Raw genomic sequence first — 19365 nt, 5'->3', positions numbered from 1 at the left:
AGCAGTTGCGCACTCGGAAGTAATTGAAAAATGGCTTTCAGATTTGACAAATTTGTGTGACAAAAATAAAATGAAAAAAGTCTAAAAGTACAAGCTGGTGAACTGTAGAAAACAAGTTAAAAATAGGTAAAGTACTAGGATGCAAACATAGTAACAAAGATAGTATAAAGTGATTTTAGAAATGATTGTTCAAAATTTGACCAAACAGGAAAGCAATGTTTACCATAAAGAGGCAACAGTAACAAATCCTGAAACATGTCGTACACAGGTCATGTGCTGTTTATGAAAGTATCTTTATTTTATACCTGGGTGTCACGAATGGGGCAGGATACGTCCCACATTTTTAACCATGCGTAAGGTGGTATAGAAAACTCTTTAGATTTTAACAAAGGGTCCCATGGTAATTTTGGGCTCCTTAAAAATTTTATGCTCATGTAAGTTCTATATCTGCTTTCAAATTTGGGTGAGAAATTTTATTTTTTGTAGAGAATTTCTATTTCATGCAAGCCTGCATTCAAATTAGTGAGTGACTTAATTTTTATTTTAAAGATAATCCAAAACTTTCTGCTATTTAAGGAAACGTTTAGTAACAGTAATACCAAACAACTGGATGAACAATCCCTTCTTTTTTGATAAAACGAAGGTGGTTAGGAAGGGAGGGGATTCTGTAGGAGCTACGAATTCGCTTAAACTGTTGCATAGTTCTGGTCGAAACAAGGTGAAGAGGGCCTGTTTTTCTCCTAAAAAGTTTACGGGGAGGGGGGGGGGGGGCACGAGCCATTTTGCACCTCCAATAATACAGATTGTACATTTTTGGGGGGTTCTGTTCAAAACGATGTCCAGTTTGCCTACCTTTCAGATGAATACTCGTGGTGGGACAAGGGATATAGGAAGACCACTGGGGAATTTTCTGCCTTAAATAGACTTTTATTGAATACCCATAGGTTATTTTGCTTTATATAAGGTGCAAGGTTTCTTTCTTTCTGCTCAAAAACTGACTGTGAGAGAAAATGGGAGAGGTGTTGGGAGATCTACAGACCCACTTTTAGCCTTAAATTGTAAAGACGGAATATCACTGCATGCTTCAGATTATGACAATGTGCTTCCTCCATACCTTTATGCTAAAAAGTTTGCTTCAAGAAAGGACTGAGTAAAATGTTTAAAAAGAGGAGGGGGGTAATTTGCTTTTATCACGCATGTGCTTGTTCTGTCAATCAGTTATCCAGATGGTTTTAATCATTATAAATGATGGGGATCATAAGTTGATGATGCTAAATAGCTAGAGGATGTATGTGTTAACATTCAGAGCTTGAACAGTGATATCTCAGAGCTTGTGGTACTCTTCTGATGAGCCCTGCTTGATGACATATTGTTTAGTTTATTGCTTTTAACGATATGTTCTTTTGTACAGGAGATACATTTTTCTTTTGTTCGACATTTGCACTTGTTAAGCACAACTTTGACCGCTATTTTGGGATTGTTTTATTTTTTTTTTGGATTTTTTCCTTGTTGTTCCACAATTAATTAAGAGTATGAAAGAGTACAATAAGACCCTAAATGTAGATACTTCACCATCATCTGACGATGCGTGATATTCCAGGATGACGTGTACGAAGCGGGCCATTTTGATCTCCTAAGATCCCAAGATGTTTTATGATTTCTGATATAATTTTTTATATTCCGCATGCTTTGCCAATTGTGCGTGTATTTTTTTTTACCTTCCCTGATAATTTTGACCAAGTTACCATTTTGCAGAATTTTACGATTCAGAAAATTAAAGAAGATCAGGATGGAATGCATTTAGAATTTGACCTAATGGGTTCTGAACCGTTTCTTGCAAATGCTCTTAGAAGAATATTGATCGCAGAGGTAAGTCCAGGCTGTATTTGGACGTCGATACATCTCTCTTGAAATTTTACTTCAGTTATTTTTACCTGGATCTTTTTTAATCCATAGTTTCTTCATTAGTTCTGAATTTCGCGTAGCACTAAAGTGTATTCCTCTGGCTGCAAATCTTATGTTATTAACTATTGGTATCATGGGTTGGCGAGACTTATGAATCAGTCTGTTACTTTAGCAGTCTGGTCCAACAAGTTTTAGCTACAAATGTAATTTTGGTTTGCTTCATTTTTATGATAAAAATGGCGGATCTTTGTTTCTGCCCTTTTGTCAGTTTAGCATTTACATAATCATTTAGAAGTAATTCACATTTTAAACAACCTTTTGAAACTTCATTATTTCCTTTCTTGAAGTTTCGAAAAGAATGACCAGTACTTTTTAGAGGGCCTTGTCTATGTTATTTTGATTTGTTGTAAATTTTATCTAACGGGTCGTGAGTAAAATTACGCCCGGGTTTGCTTGAAAAATTATCGTCGCTTACTAACTTTTTTTTCAATACTCTATTTGTGCATCTGGCAATATTTGTTTCTTTTTTAGGGGGAGGGTACACACTGGAAGTCCCTCCCTCTGATATAACCCTGCTTAAAGCATACTGAAGGCTACTGGATCTGGCTTATTTTAGAACCAGGCACACTGTATATTAAGCTATTATAGGGGTGTTTGACATAGGGCCTGTGGTTCACATTGTTCGTGGTCGTTCTTTCGGACCTTCTTTTTTGTCAGAATAAATAATTAAATAGATAAATTAACATGCTGAATTTGAAGAGTCCGAAACAATGCATTATGTAGAATTATATAACCAAATTTTGTCAAGGGGGATTGATACTTTACTCCTACTACTAACGTTTTACTTCAGCAACTAGCCGTCCGCAGCCAATACATCTGCATATGCTCCTTCTCATCCCAATCTATTCAAATGTTCAGTCTACAATCTCGTGTACCGTTTGAATTTCCTTTCAATTTTTTCTTATGACCTCTTCCCTCCCAATTCAGAGACGACCTTTGCAGATGGATGGTCAAAGAGCACAATCTTTGGCAATCCTAAACCTCCATTTGCTAAACGTGGCCTAGACATCATGGCCTTTTAGTTGAAACAAAACAAAAATAAATGTTATAGGAATCTGATTTACCTTTGCGAAAGTCAGTGTTTTTAACAGCTATAAAACTTTCTGGATTTGGAAAATCAACTATGCTCGCGTTATTTTTTATTTTATTTATTTCTTTGTTTAATTTTATTTATTTTTTTTGTGCGGTGAAAATAGAGGCTACTATCTCGAGAATGCGACGGCACGTTGATAAAATTCAAATTTGAATTCAACTGTTCATGAAGGGTATGAGAAAGTGTGTAGACTACTAGTATTTTTTGCACTAGTATTTTTAGTTCATGAAGGGTATCAACTGTTCAAAATTAAACTATTCACGAAGGGTATGAGGAAGTATGCACACTACTAGTATTTTTAGTACTAATAAAAGTAAACTTCGGTTTTGTCACTAGTAATTATGCCTCAGCAGTCAAATAGGCCATATTTTAACAAACATTTGCCATATAAGTTAAAAGAAACCGTTTAAAGATAAAATAAAACAAGTATTGCTCCACCACGTCATTCATTGTTGTCATTTTTTAGATCATTTTTTAAAATCATTTTTAAATAAAACTTTCCGAAGACCCCATATTGAAGACATACTGTCGCTTTAGTGTTTGACACATAGTTGATTGTGTTTTCAAACCGTTTGTTCTTTAAATCCTATATAAATTAGAAATGTATATTTTAGGTACCAACGATGGCAATATCATGTGTTAACATGTATAGAAATACGTCAGTAATGCAAGACGAAGTCCTTGCTCATCGTCTGGGGCTTGTTCCATTCAAAGCACCAGCGCATTTGTTCTCTGTTCATAAGGAAGGTAGACCACTTTAGTATTGTCTTTGCCACACTTAAAAGTCTCATCTTACATTTAAAAAAAAAAGAAACTCTAATGGGTCTTTATTAGTTGGTTATCTATATATATAAAAATAAGTTGTCTGTGGGTCTGTCGAGTGACGTCATGTCGTCATGAAGTTAGTTGTCGTCATGCTTGTTATGACGATGACGTCATTAAAAGTATTTAAGAAAATCGTTCAAAGACAAATTTTTAATTGTAAGAAGATCGTGGACGGAAAAATGTTTAATCGTAAAATGACTGAAGAACCTACAATGGCAACAACCGAGGAAGCTGCTCAAAAGACAAATTTTTAATTGTAAGAAGATTGTGGACGGAAAAATGTAATTGTAAAATGACTGAAGAACCTACAATGGCAACAGCCGAGGAAGCTGCTCAAAGAGTCTATGCCAAAAAACTTGCGGCTGATAGAGAAAGTAAGAAAAGAAAGCGTGCCGAGGAATCACATGAACAGCAAGAAAACAGGCTTGCGGCTGATAGAGAAAGTAAGAACAGAAAGCGTGCCGAGGAATCACAAAATATATGTATATATATAAATATAAATATATATATATATATATATATATATATATATATATATATATATATACAAAATATATACTATATATATATATCTATCTATCTATATAAAAATAAGTTGTTTGTGTGTCTGTCGAGTGACGTCATGTCATCATGTCGTCATGAAGTTAGTTGTCGTCATGTTTGTTATGACGATGACGTCATTAAAGGTATTTAGAAAAATCCTTCAACGACAAATTTTTAATTGTAAGAAGATCGTGGATGGAAAAATGTTTAATTGTAAAATGACTGAAGAACCTACAATGGCAACAGCACATAACGACCGGGACACAGGGAATATAAATGACGACCGGGACACAGGGACACAACTACAACGGGAACGCCGGTGGTCACAGGGGGATATATAAATGACGATGGGGACACAGGGAATGTTCGATTAGCAATCACCATCAACAAAGCTCAAGGGCTCATTAGAATAATGAGGTATAGATCTGAATACAGATTGTTTTTTCCATGGACAATTATATGTTGCATGTTCAAGAGTCGGTAAACCTGACAATCTATTTATATGCACAGACAATGGGACAGCCAAGAATGTTGTATATTCGCAAGTTTTACGTAGTTCAAACCATATATATATATGTATATATATATATATATATATATATATATATATATATATATATATATATATATATATATATATATATATATATATATATATATATATATATATATACTAGCTGTTGGTGTGGCGCTACGCGCCACCCCAACACCTAGTTGGTGGGGCGCTTCGCGCCCCCCAAGCCCCCCCCGCGCGCGTAAGTCGTTACACGCCATATTAGTTACGCGCCATTGTAGTTGTGTCCCTGTGTCCCACCTGTGAATATAGATAGATTTATATATGTGTTTCAAACTACGTAAAAATTGCGAATATACAACATTATTGGCTTTCCCATTGTCTGTGCATATACAAAGCCGTATGTACTAATAATGACGTCATATGCAAACGCTCTTTTTACAAACAAACAAACATGCATACACACAACTCGTTTTTATATAGATAGATAGATAGATAGATACAATACCAATTAACTGCGTAAAACTTGCGAATATACAACATTCTTCGCTGTCCATTTGTCGCTGCATATAAATAGATTGTCAGGTTTACCGACCCTCGAACATGCAACGTACAATTGTCCATGGGAAAAACAATCAGTATTAAGATCTATACCACATTTTTCTAATGATTGACCTTGAGCTTTGTTAATGGTGATTGCAAATGCTAATCGAATTGGGAATTGCAATCTTTTAAATTGAAAAGGCAGATCCGTTGGAATCATGGGAATGCGAGGAATAAGAACAGCCTCACCCTCAAAAGGCCCTGTCAAGATTGTGGCCTCTATTAGGTTTTCCATTGTTTTTTTTTTACGGCAAGTCGCGTGCCATTGCAAAGCTTTGGTGGGTTGATATTTCTTAAAAGTATTATTGGTACGCCTATTTTTAGTTGTAGCACGTGTGGTGGAAACCCTGAAAGATCTATGGAATTTAAAAATTCAGACGGATAATTAACCGCTTCATTTGGTTCCAAAACTGTGACGACTGACTTGTAAAGGACTGCCTGGTCTCGAATCTTGGTCAAAACAATATTGTTGATTTCGTGGACGTCTATATTTTTGGGTGCGGGAATCGCTCTTTCACTTAGCCATTTATTATTTTTATAATTTTTTAGAATATTCGGAAATACTTTTTCAATCAAGTCATTTTTGGACGTCACTAAATTACAGAAATCAGCAGGTAGTTGTATACGTCCTGAAATTGAGTCTACTGGGAGCTTTCCGTTTCCAATTGCCAGCAATTGATCTGAAAATGTTTGACCAGAGTCATCGTTTTGCAATCGGACACGCATATTTGTAGTTAATTTTAATATTTTTACGTGTGCCCATAAATTAGAATTTTTCAGGCAAGCATTCATTCGTCTGCAGGAGTTGATCTAGGTATTATAGGTAATGTTTGCCTGAAATCTCCCGCAAGCAATATTAATGTGCTGCCAAAGGGTTTCGACTTCCCTCTCAAATCTTTCAAGCATTGATCCAGAGCCTCGAGCGATTTTTTGTGTGCCATTGTGCACTCATCCCAAATAATAAGTTTGCATTGCTGCAATACTTTACCCATCCCAGATGATTTGGAAATATTGCACGTGGGAGTTTCTGTAGAATGCAAATTCAGAGGCAATTTCAAAGCGGAATGAGTAGTTCTTCCACCAGGCAGCAATGTTGCGGCTATTCCGGACGACGCAATTGCCAACGCTATATCATTGTTTGATCGAATTGATGCCAGAATCAGTTTTATCACAAACATTTTACCAGTACCTCCTGGCGCATCCAAAAAGAAAATTTCTCCAACGTTGTTATCGACACAATGCATTATCGTATCATAAATGTCTTTTTGTTCCGACGTTAACTTGGAAATGTTATTTTGTACATACGACAATAGATCACTCGTACTGTAACTTTGTTCACGATCCAATTCTACACATGTTGAAACAGCAGCGATACGGTTAGGTGAAGGCATTCCCAAATCTTGAAGAGCCATACGTACGCACAAATCTTCTATAACAACTAAAGTGTAGTTATAAATTTCTGATGTAAGATCAAAAGTCATACCTGACGTCTCTAACTGTTTTCGATGGAGTATATCTTCGGACATTTTTGACTTATATTTTCCCCATAACTCTGTATGGGAAAAATATAAGGGTGTGCGAAAGCACAGGATGGCTGGCCCCCAATCCCCCATTGCACTTCCTGGCTGAAGGGCCAAGAAACGGAGATCAGCACCGCCGGTACGGACTGTAAAGTCTAATGCCGTATCCTTTACCTTTTACCTTTTTTTTAAGTTGTTAAAATGATGCCAAACAATGCACGAATTTGACTTGGGGTTGACGTTTACACGCGTCATTGATGCAGTTATCCCAGTGTTGGTCATTCTCCAATAAATTCAGAGCTTGGCATGCACTACGGTAAGTGTCATGTATAGTACCGTTTACAGTTCTCAAATACTCAAAGGATGTCGGACCGGGTACATTCACCAAAAGCAGGCGTAGAAAGAAGCATTCATGTTGATTGGGGTGAACGGTGTAGAGTCTTCCTATCGTGGTATCTTTGAAGATGGTAGGTTGGCCGTCGACTGACTTACCCTGTTTTCGACGTTCAAATACTTTATTTTTAGTATTCCACGTGTAATACGAAGGCACTTCAGTATACAGCAGTTTTTTTGCAAAAGAATCATTTTTGCAAAGCGAAAAAAAAGCTGTTAATGTTGTATCCGGTGGATTCAGGGCTCTTTGTTGCACGTTGGTTTCCGTGAAATAAACACGTTGACCATTCTGTAAATGTACCGCTAAGTGAACAACAGCTGGACTACGTTCATGTATCGGAAATGAAAGAATTCGCCAAACAGCTTCATTACTGCTTATGTATCTTCCAGCCTGATATTGTACGATTTCGTCGAAATCTTTGATTTTGGGCTGCAAGCCAAAAACTGCCATGTCACTGCCTTTGATGACGTATTTACATATATATTTGATTGCCTTTTCGGAGTTACAGTATTCAACGTTTATGTGTGCATTAAATGTTTTTGATAATAATGGGGAATATGGAACAACCCACTGGTTATCTACTTCGATGGTGGTACCGTTACGCTTCTTTATTATTGCTGTTTTACCGCCATCTTCAGTAGATCTTCTTCTATATTGTGGGTAACCATCATTGCCAGTAATTGTGTTTGATACTGAAAGTCGAGGATATTGCTTTGTGCACCTTCCTTTGGCCATGCATGGTGAATTTTCGTTCAGTGCACCGCAAGGTCCATGTATCATATTTTTTACAATAATATCATGTAACCCCTTATCGACATTTTCATCAGGTATTTCAGCGGAAATCACATCATCAATTTCGTTCGAAGCAATTTTTTTATGTAGCCAGATTAGTATATGTGCGTGTGGCAAACCTCGTTTTTGCCATTCCACTGAGTACATCCAGCATCGCACTGACTCAAACACTTCAAGTTTTACTATGTAGTTTATCAGTGATTTCAACTTTTGCCGGAAGACACGGACCGTAATGTCATGCCTATGAACCGCCGATTGTCCTTGAAGTAAAAGCTGCAGTATCTCGTCACAAGATTGATTACATGTAAATGTAATAAATAAATCTGGACGACCATAGAGACGAACATACGCTATAGCATCTTGAGCATATTCATGCATATGACGGGGACTGCCAGCATATGACGAAGGTAAAATTGTTAATCTTCCAACGTTTGTGGTATTACCGTCATTTATAACTGCATCTCGCAAATGAATGTATTGTTCAGAGTGGAGCTTGGTCTGATTCAGGCGGATATATAGCAAACGTTCTGATTCAATTTTAGCATACATATCAACGACAAATTGGTGAAACAATTCACGGCATTTTAAAATATAATCTTCTTCATCCTGCCGAATCATTAGTCTATAGGAATAATAATGCATTGCACTGCATTTCTTATTCATTTCTTTGTTAGTGGCTGGATTCATCAATTTAATATTAAAGTGATAGCCGTCCGCTCCATCCCAAAAAATGATAGGATATTGTAGGGCATCGTAGCATCGATGAGTTTCAGCAATTCTTAACAACTGAGCGTTTCGCTTATGAAGAATAATATCTCGAGGTAAAAACTGATCACCGACCATAACGATTGCCACTTCGTCGATAGTTGGAGCATTGTATCTACGCACATGTTGGCCAGGAGGCGTTTTGTCAGCGGAAATAACAATTTTATGCGTATCAGTAGGCATCAAATCGATGGCTGTTTTGAATAGACGCACTAAATTATTATTTTCGTGGAAAAGATGTTGCAATTGGGAAACGATTGTCCTTTCAACGTTGGGAGAAATTTCGCAACGTGCATTCAATTCAGAATTTCTATCACTGATGAAGTACAATTGTAAAAATTTATGATTCTCGCCTGAGAATGGTAGAAGGGACCCTGCTCTATGATAAATTTGCCCTTTTACTTTGAAAGTAGACATAAATTGATCTGGATTTTCGATTTGGGCTCCAAACGACGTCATTTGGAAACATGAGTTGTATTTTCTGATTTTTGACAAAAAACGCTTAGATTCTGACTTAGTTCCAGTAAGGAAAGTCTTCAATGGCTCTGGTGGTGCAGCCAATAGAGGAAGTTTAACTTTTCCTGAGGCGCAACACATTCCCATTGTTTCACCATTGAATTTCAAGGCCTTGCAATAGGGACAAATTTTAGACATTGTCCCGATTTGAACACTTCTACTCAAGCTATAATCATCGACTGGGCTGTACCTGAATGCCAGGCGATAACTTTCAGGTTGCTCTGATTCCTCGGCACGCTTTCTTTTCTTACTTTCTCTATCAGCAGCAAGCCTGATTTCTTGCTGTTCTTGTGATTCTTCGGCACGCTTTCTTTTCTTACTTTCTCTATCAGCAGCAAGCCTGATTTCTTGCTCTTCTTGTGATTCCTCGGCACGCCTTCTTTTTTCACTTTCTCTTTTAGCAGCAAGTCTGCTTTCGCGTTGCTCTGGTAGTTCCTCGGCACGCTTTCTGTTCTTTCTTTCTCTATCAGCCTCAAGCCTGTTTCCTTGCTGTTCTTTTGATTCCTCGGCCCGCTTTCTGTTCTTTCTTTCTCTATCAGCCTCAAGCTTGTTTCCTTGCTGTTCTTTTGATTCCTCGGCACGCTTTCTTTTCTGACTTTCTCTATCAGCAGCAAGTTTTTTGGCATAGACTCTTTGAGCATCTTCATCGGCTTTTGCCATTGTAAGTTCATCAGTCATTTAAACCTAAACATTAATAGATTTCTACGTGAACATATATGTCTTAAATGTCTTTAATGACGTCACCGTCATAGCAAAAATGACGACAACTAACTTCATGATTAAATATCTTTAATGACGTCACCATCATAGCAAAAATGACGACAACTAACTTCATGACGTCAGTCGACACAGAAACATGACGTCACCTGACAGACAGACACACAGACAGACAACTTATTTTTATATATATAGATATATATATATATATATATATATATATATATATATATATATATATATATATATCTATCTATATTCACAGGTGGGACACAGGGACACAACTACAATGGCGCGTAACTAATATGGCGCGTAACGACTTACACGCGCGGGGGGCTTGTCGGGGGGCGCGAAGTGCCACTCCAACAGCTAGTATATATTTATATATCTATCTATCTATATATATATATATATATATATATATATATATATATATATATATATATATACATATTATATGTATATTTATACATATATATATATATGTATATATATATATATATATATATATATATATATATATATATATATATATATATATATATATATATATATATATATATATTAAAATATATATTATATATATATATATATATATATATATATATATATATATATATATATATATATATATATATATTAATATATATATTAATATATATATATATATATATATTAATATATATATTAATATCTATATTAATATATATATATATATATATATATATATATATATATATATATATATATATATATATATATATATAAATATTAATATATATTTATCCACATATATATATATCTATCTATATATATATAAATAAGTTGTTTGTCTGTCTGTCGACTGACGTCAGACTAGGAAACAAGAGCTAAGAGCTCATATGGCACTTGTGACGAGGCATGAAGAGCTAAGAGCCAAGAGATCATATGGTATGAGCTTTAACAAAATTCTATGAATCAATAGATTTATTTAAAAGGAAAATAAGAAGCTTAATGCCGGTTAGGATTTAAAATAAGAGCTTTGAGTCACGATGTCCTTCTAAATATCAAAATTCATTAAGATCCGATCACCCACTCGTATGTTATAAATACCTAATTTTTTTCTAATTTTTCCTCTCCCTTTAGCCCCCCAGATGGTCGAATCTGGGAAAACGACTTTATCAAGTCAATTTGTGCAGCTCTCTGACACGCCTACAAATTTTCATCGTCCTTGCACGTCCAGAAGCACCAAACTCGCCAAATCACTGAACCCCTCCCCCCAACTCCCCCAAAGAGAGCGAATCCAGACGGTTCCGTCAATCACGTATCAAGGACATTTGCTTATTCTATCCACCAAGCTTCATCCTGATTCCTCCACTCAAAGTGTTTTCCAAGATTTCCCCCTCCAACTCCCCCCAGTGTAAAAAGATCTGGTCGAGATTTGAAATAAGAGCTCTGAGACATAAATTCCTTCCAAATATCAAATTTCACTAATATCCGATCACCTATTCGTAAGATAAAAATTCCCCAATTTTCACGTTTTCCAGGAATTCCGGTTTCCCCCTCCAATCCCCCCAATGTCACAGGATCTGGTCGGAATTTAAAATTAGAGCTTTAAAGCACAAGATCCTTCTAAATATCAAATTTCATTAAGATCTGATCAACCGTTCGTAAGTTAAAAATACTTCAATTTTTTATTTTTCCGAATTAACGGGCCCCCCACTCCTCCCCAGATGGTCAAATCGGAAAAACGACTATTTCTAATTTAATCTGATCCGGTCCCTGATATGCCTGCCACATTTCATCGTCCTAGCTTACCTGGAAGTGCCTAAAGTAGCAAAATCGGGACCGACTGACAGACCGATAGAAATTGCGATTGCTATATGTCACTTGGTTAATACCAAGTGCCATAAAAACTGCATCAATTTCATCATATACCAATTCAAAAACGAATGTATTCAAGCCAAAGTAGCTGAGTTGGTAAAGCGTTATGTTCCAGGCTCTAGGTCCGAGAGGTTCCAGGTTCGAACCTTTGCTTTACAAAAGAAGAAAAAAAAGGTAAAAACTACAAAAAAAAAAAAAAAACAAGGTAAAAAACTAAAAAAACTAAAAAAAGGTAAAAACAAAAAAAGAAACTAAATAGAAAAAAAACTAAAAACTAATAAAAAAACTGTAAAACTAAAAACTGAAAAAGAAAAAAAAGCTAAAAAACGAAAAAAACTGAAAAATAAAGGAGACAAAGAAAACTAAAAAAAAAAACTAAAAAAGGTGTAAAAAATGTATTCAAGCCGAAGTAGCTGAGTTGGTAAAGCGTTATGTTCCAGGTTCTAGGTCCGAGAGGTTCCAGGCTCGAACCTTGGCTTTAGCATTAATACAAAAGACTGAAAAAGAAAAAAAACCTAAAAAAAGGAAAAAATCTAAAAATAAAGGAGAAAAAGAAAACTAAAAAAAATGAAAAAAAAATAAAAAGGTAAAAACTACAAAAAAAAACTAAAAAGAAAAAAGAAAAAAACTAAAAAAGCTAAAAAAAGGTAAAAACCAAAAAAAAGGGAAAAAAACAAAAAAATTATTTCATCATATACCAATTCAAAAACGAATGTATATACACAACCGGGACACAGGGAATATAAATGACGACCGGGACACTCAAAGAGAAATTACAGACTGGGACACCGGGACACAAATGACCACTGGGACATGTGTGTCGACTGACGTCATGTTTGTGTGTTGACTGACGTCATGTTTGTGGACTATAAATGACGACTGGGACACAGGGAAACAACTACAACGGGGACGCGGGGGGCACAGGGGGTATATATAAATGATGACGAATGAACAGCTATATCTATATATATAAAAATAAGTTGTCTGTGTGTTATGTCTGTCGAGTGACGTCATGTTTGTGTGTCGACTGACGTCATGTTTGTCAACTGATGAAATGACAGACCGGGACACCGGGACACAAATGACGACCGGGACACAGGGAATATAAATGACGAGCGGGAACCTCAAAGAGCAATTACAGACTGGGACACCGGGACACAAATCACGACCGGGACACAGGGAATATAAATGACGACCGGGACACAGGGACACAACTACAACGGGGACGCCGGGGGCACAAAGAAGATATATAAAATACGACCGGGACACAGGGATTGTTCGAAGAGAAATTACAGACCGGGACACCGGGACACAAATGACGACCGGGACACAGGGAATATAATGACGACCGGGACACTCAAAGAGAAATTAAAAACTGACACCGGGACACAAATGACGACCGGGACAGGGAATATAAATGACGACCGGGACACAGGGACACATCATTAGAATAATGAGGTATAAATCTGAATACGGATTGTTTTTCCCATGGACAATTATATGTTGCATGTTCAAGAGTCAGTAAACCTGACAATCTATTTATATGCACAGACAATGGGACAGCGAAGAATGTTGTATATTTGCAAGTTTTACGTAGTTAAAAACATATATATATATATATATATATATATATATATATATATATATATATATATATATATTATATATATCTATTCAGAGGTGGGACACAACTACAATGGCGTAACTAATATGGCGCGTAACAACTTACGCGCGCTGGGGGGCTTGGGGGGGGGGGGCTCGAAGTGTCCCCACCAACTAGGTGTTGGGGTGGCGCTTCGCGCCACCCCAACAGCTAGTTATATATATAAAAATAAGTTGTTTGTCTGTCAATTGACGTCATTATAAAGATTGAGCTGTATATCGTCATGAAGTTAGTCATCATATACCAATTCAAAAACGAATGTATTCAAGCCGAAGTAGCTGAGTTGGTAAAGCGTTATGTTCCAGGTTCTTGGTCCGACAGGTTCCAGGTTCGAATCTTGGCTTTAGCATTAATACAAAAGAAGAAAAAAAAACTAAAAAAGGTAAAAACTGCAAAAAAAACTAAAAAAGGTAAAAACTACAAAAAAACTAAAAAGAAAATACTAAAAGACTAAAAAAGCTAAAAAACTAAAAAAAATAAAAAAAGGATAAAAACTACAAAAAAAACTAAAAAGAAAAAAAAACTAAAAACTAATAAAAAACTGAACAAGAAAAAAAAAACTAAAAAAAGGAAAAAACTGAAAAATAAAGGAGAAAAAGCAAACTAAAAACCGGGACACAGGGAATATAAATGACGACCGGGACGCTCAAAGAGAAATTACAGACTGGGACACTGGGACACAAATAACGACCGGGACATATAAATGACGACCGGGACACTCAAAGATAAATTACAGACCGGACACAAATGACGATCGGGGCACCGGGACACAGGGAATATAAATGACGACCGGGACGCTCAAAGAGAAATTACAGACTGGGACACAAATGAAAACCGGGATACTGGGAATATAAATGACGACCGGGACACAGGGACGCAACTACAACGGGGACGCCGGGGGCACAGGGGGATATATAAATGACGACGGGGACACAGGGAATGTTCGATTAGCAATCACCATCAACAAAGCTCAAGGGCAATCATTAGAATAATGAGGTATAGATCTGAATACGGATTGTTTTTCCCATGGACAATTTTATGTTGCATGTTCAAGAGTCGGTAAACCTGACAATCTATTTATATGCACAGACAATGGGACATTGAAGAATGTTGTATATTCGCAAGTTTTACGTAGTTAAAAACATATATATATATATATATATATATATATATATATATCTATATATATAAAAATAAGTTGTCTGTCTGTGGATGTGTGGATGGATGTGTGGATGGATGTGTCAGGTGACGTCACCTGAAAAAACTGGATTAGGTGACGTCAAAACTGAAAAAACTAAAAAAAGGCAAAAACTACAAAAAAAAAAAAAAACTAAAAACTAATAAAAAAACTAAAAAATCTAAAAATCTAAATAAACTAAAAAAGAAAAAAAAAGGAAAAAAATAAAGGAGAAAAACAAAACTAAAAAACGAATGTATATACAGACCGGTACACCGGGATACAAATGACGACCGGGACACAGGGAATATAAATAACGACCGGGACACAGGGACACAACTACAACGGGGACACCGGGGGAAACAGGGGGATATAAATGACGACCGGGACAAAAAAACTAAAAAGAAATAAAAACTAAAAACTAATAAAAAAAACTAAAAAATCTAAAAATCTAAATAAGCTAAAAAAGAAAAAAAAAGGAAAAAAATAAAGGAGAAAAACAAAACTAAAAAACGAATGTATATACAGACCGGGACACCGGGATACAAATGATGACCGGGACCCGGGACACAGGGAATATAAATGACGACCGGGACACAGGGACACAACTACAACGGGGACACCGGGGGAAACAGGGGGATAACCTGACAATCTATTTATATGCAAAGACAATGGGACAGCAAAGAATGTTGTATATTCGCAAGTTTTACGTAGTTAAAACCATATATATATATATATATCTATATTCACAGGTGGGACATAGGGACACAACTACAATGGCGCGTAACTATTATGGCGCGTAACGACTTACGCGCGCGGGGGGGCTTGGGGGGGGCGCGAAGCGCCCCCACCAACTAGGTGTTGGGGTGGCGCGAAGCGCCACCCCAACAGCTAGTATATATATATATATATATATATATATATATATATATATATATATATATATATATATATATATATATATATATATATATATATATATATCTATATTCACAGGTGGGACACAGGGACACAACTACAAATGCGCGTAACTAATATGGCGCGTAACGACTTACGCGCGAGGGGGGGCTTTCGTCCCCCCCCAACAGCTAACCCATATATATGTATATATATATATATATATATATATATATATATATATATATATATATATATATATATATATATATATATATATATATATATATATATATATATATATATATATATATATATATATATATATATATATATATATATATATATATACTACATAAATATAATATATACTACATAAATGCATATATACTACAAGTACCATAAAAGGGCCTTTTCAATCGAACGAGTCTTTTTTGAAGTTTTTACGACAACGATGCATTTCGTTTTTTTCGTTTTAAAATCGACATTTCGTTTAAAAATCGACAACGATTTTTAAATCCCCGATGCATTTCGGGAACATATGATGTGTGGGGAGGATGTCCACCCTCTGATCATTTTGAATTTAAAAGGGTACTAGAACTTTTCATTATTAGTCCAATGAGCCCCCTCCGAAGTTTATACAACCAATCTTTCTATAAAGACCTTATATGCCCCCAGGGCATAACTTACGACCCTTGTCCTCAGGTCTGTGAGGGGGGATGTGTGTGTTTTCATCCTCAAACACATAATTTTCGGACGTTTTAATTACGCTGAACTGGAGCTGCCCTCCAATCACTTTCGACTTTTGAAAGGGCACCAGCCCTTTCAATTTCCAAGCGAATGAGTTCTTTTCGGAGTTTTTATACTCCTTCGGTACGAAGTGCCCTGATCTAAAACAAACCAAAAAAAAAAAATAAATAATACATGTGCCCACATCGCTCTATAATCATAGGCAGCGCAATAGCGCTGCCTATGATTATAAACCAAAATAAAATGTCAAAATGTGTACAACATGAAATTATTATATAGCTGTTTCTTGTTTAGACGTGAAAGAAAGAATAAACTAAGAAAAAGCTTAGTAGTTCTCTTATAACATTCATAAATTGTTAGTAGCGACCTTTATATGCAACAAGCGACGGTATAAACATATTCTTAACAATATAAATAAAAGTTAATTTATGTAAAACATTTCTGTTGTTATGTCTTTAGATTCTTCTGCTGCTACTATCAAAACAGTGTGCTACTCTTAAAAGTATTCTGTTTCTTTTGGTAGGCCATTCATCATAGCTACCTGGTAGCGTAAGGTTGGCTTGAATATCTTCGTAAGTTGTAGGTTCGAACTCTGACATGCAAAAACCTTCCTAATTTGAAGCTGCGAAGCTACAGTAACGTAGAACACTTGAAATGCAGAGTGATAAGTTTATTCCACGCCAGGCAATAAAAAGTAGGCATACACAGACTGTAGGTAGTATATACAAAAAGTAGGTATATTCACACAGACTGGTTAGATGCAAAAACGCAATGCAATGCGCACCGCTTGAACGCAGCTGGGAAATTGTAGGGTCAGCTCTCGATGCTAAAGTTTAAGAAAACCGACAATAAAAATTTGAAAAATGCTGGGGATTCATGTTCCATCTAAGTTCTCTTCCCTCGTTATAAATGATAATGAATGAATTCTTGCTATTTTGTATAAGGTGGCATTAGCGAACTTCTGTGCGGGGAATCCCAAATGGTTACATATATTCAAGGAAGTACATTGTATATGCCTTGGCTCTCAGTCCATGACTGGCAAGATTGCCACCCTTAGTGTTTTATCAGTGTTTCTAGTGATTTTTCATATTGCCTAGTGATTTTCTTCCAGCTAGTGATTTATAGCGATTTTTTAATATAGTAAAATAAAATAGTGATTAATAATTATTTAATATAAAAAATAATAGCGATTAATATAAAAAATAGTGATTTTTTCCTAAATCTAGTGATTTTTCACGATTTAGCTCTTAGATTCATAATTCAACCGAATAAATCATACAAGAAGCTAATTAATAAAAGAAACGCAAAATAGTGATACACTACGATTCCTAATATGTTCCAGATTAGTATTTATGCAAGTATACCGTATTTGAAGCTTCTGATTTCTCACCATATTTCCACATCAGACATAGACCCCAGAGCGTTATCATCAAGATAATAGGCAGACCTAGTTAATTGCAAAATTGCAAAAAATGTTGTATACTTCCTATTTCATAAAATTCGCTTAGGTGGAATTTTTCTCTTCATGTTTATGGATTTTTTTTTCTCTGTAATCCATCAGTTTTAGATTAGATTTTCTTCTGTTAAAATCTTTGAAAGTGAAATGAATGGTGGATATGCGTACATCCTCTACGTCTGCAAGTAGAACAGAAATGAAGTAATTGAGAAATAAGTAGGTAGGCATGCATTTAAAATAATTTTATAAATTAAAAAAAGAAATCATTGAAAAAGAAATAGGACTTATTTGCTTTTATAATAGGATTTGTAATATAACTAGATAGATTAAATCGATTGCAGTTTGATGATTGAAGTCAGTTGGGGGTAAGGGAGGGGGTATCTACTCTGGGAATTATCTTTGATTTTTATCTTTCTAATATATAATCGAAACTCAAATAATTCTCCAAATTCTCTTATTTGTCATTGAAACATCTAATAAGCGCAGATGATGTCCTATTCTTTAAGTTTTTGAGTTTATATGATAACCTATCAAACAGTTTGTGGTACCGAACTGTAAGAATGGAGCAACAAGGCTGAATAGTAACCAAACCTCTAGAAACAGAATTTTGATATCAATCGATATATCGTTGGCTTATTATTATGTTGATTCTAAATATATAATATTCATCGAGCTTAGTTTTACCCATAAAAGACTAAGAAACTTTGAAAATTTGCCTGATTTTTCAAAGAAGAAGGAAATACCCACTCAAAGTCAAAGAATTTTAGTTGAAATCAAACCATTAGATTTGGCGTATCAAAGACCCTACTGTAGAGGTTTCAAGTCCCTCTCTGCAAAAGTGTTGAATTTTGTATTATTTGCCAGAAGAAAAATCATTGATGCGTCAATTTTTTTTTTCCAAGGGATGATCTTATCAAACCAACGGTCCTTGAACATCAGAAGAGGGCTTATTTGAACGGAAATAAAAATTTCTGATATTCCTTTTATTTAATCGAAAAGATCGGACGGTTACTAGCTCCCCTCCCACATCCCTTTTTCCTCAAAAATTATTCGATGAAAAGTTTAAGATTTTGTTTAGCATAGTTGAAAGGTTCCAAAACTATACCTTTAGATCACGCGGCCCCTGGGGGTAGGTCTGGTAATGAAAGTATGTTAAGGATAATTTGCTAGGGATAACAAGGATAATATACGATCTATGAAAACCAGTTTCATAGCCACAAAGACAAATAACGGGTGACAGAATGCATTGGACTTGTGTAACTTGGGCTAAATATTTGCACATTAGGAGAGTTGGGGTAAGGTTAGGTTACTT

The 19365-nt window shown here is 35.6% G+C and overlaps 2 protein-coding genes across 3 annotated transcripts in view; one reads left to right on the top strand and one right to left on the bottom strand.

The window, feature by feature from the left end:
* Positions 1–19365, top strand: part of LOC136029464 (DNA-directed RNA polymerases I and III subunit RPAC1-like) — a 120995-nt gene that overhangs the window by 17587 nt on the left and 84043 nt on the right. The window contains exons 3-4 of the mRNA XM_065707884.1: positions 1756–1869; positions 3673–3805. Of these exons, the coding sequence (XP_065563956.1) occupies positions 1756–1869; positions 3673–3805 (247 nt within the window). The remainder of the gene's footprint in view (positions 1–1755; positions 1870–3672; positions 3806–19365) is intronic.
* Positions 1–19365, bottom strand: part of LOC136029465 (maleylacetoacetate isomerase-like) — a 127734-nt gene that overhangs the window by 93390 nt on the left and 14979 nt on the right. The gene's annotated exons all lie outside the window — the stretch shown is intronic.

The sequence above is a fragment of the Artemia franciscana genome, chromosome 7 (assembly GCF_032884065.1).
Source record: "Artemia franciscana chromosome 7, ASM3288406v1, whole genome shotgun sequence".
NCBI classification, from domain to species: domain Eukaryota; kingdom Metazoa; phylum Arthropoda; class Branchiopoda; order Anostraca; family Artemiidae; genus Artemia; species Artemia franciscana.
This window is presented reverse-complemented; position numbering and strand designations above follow the sequence as displayed.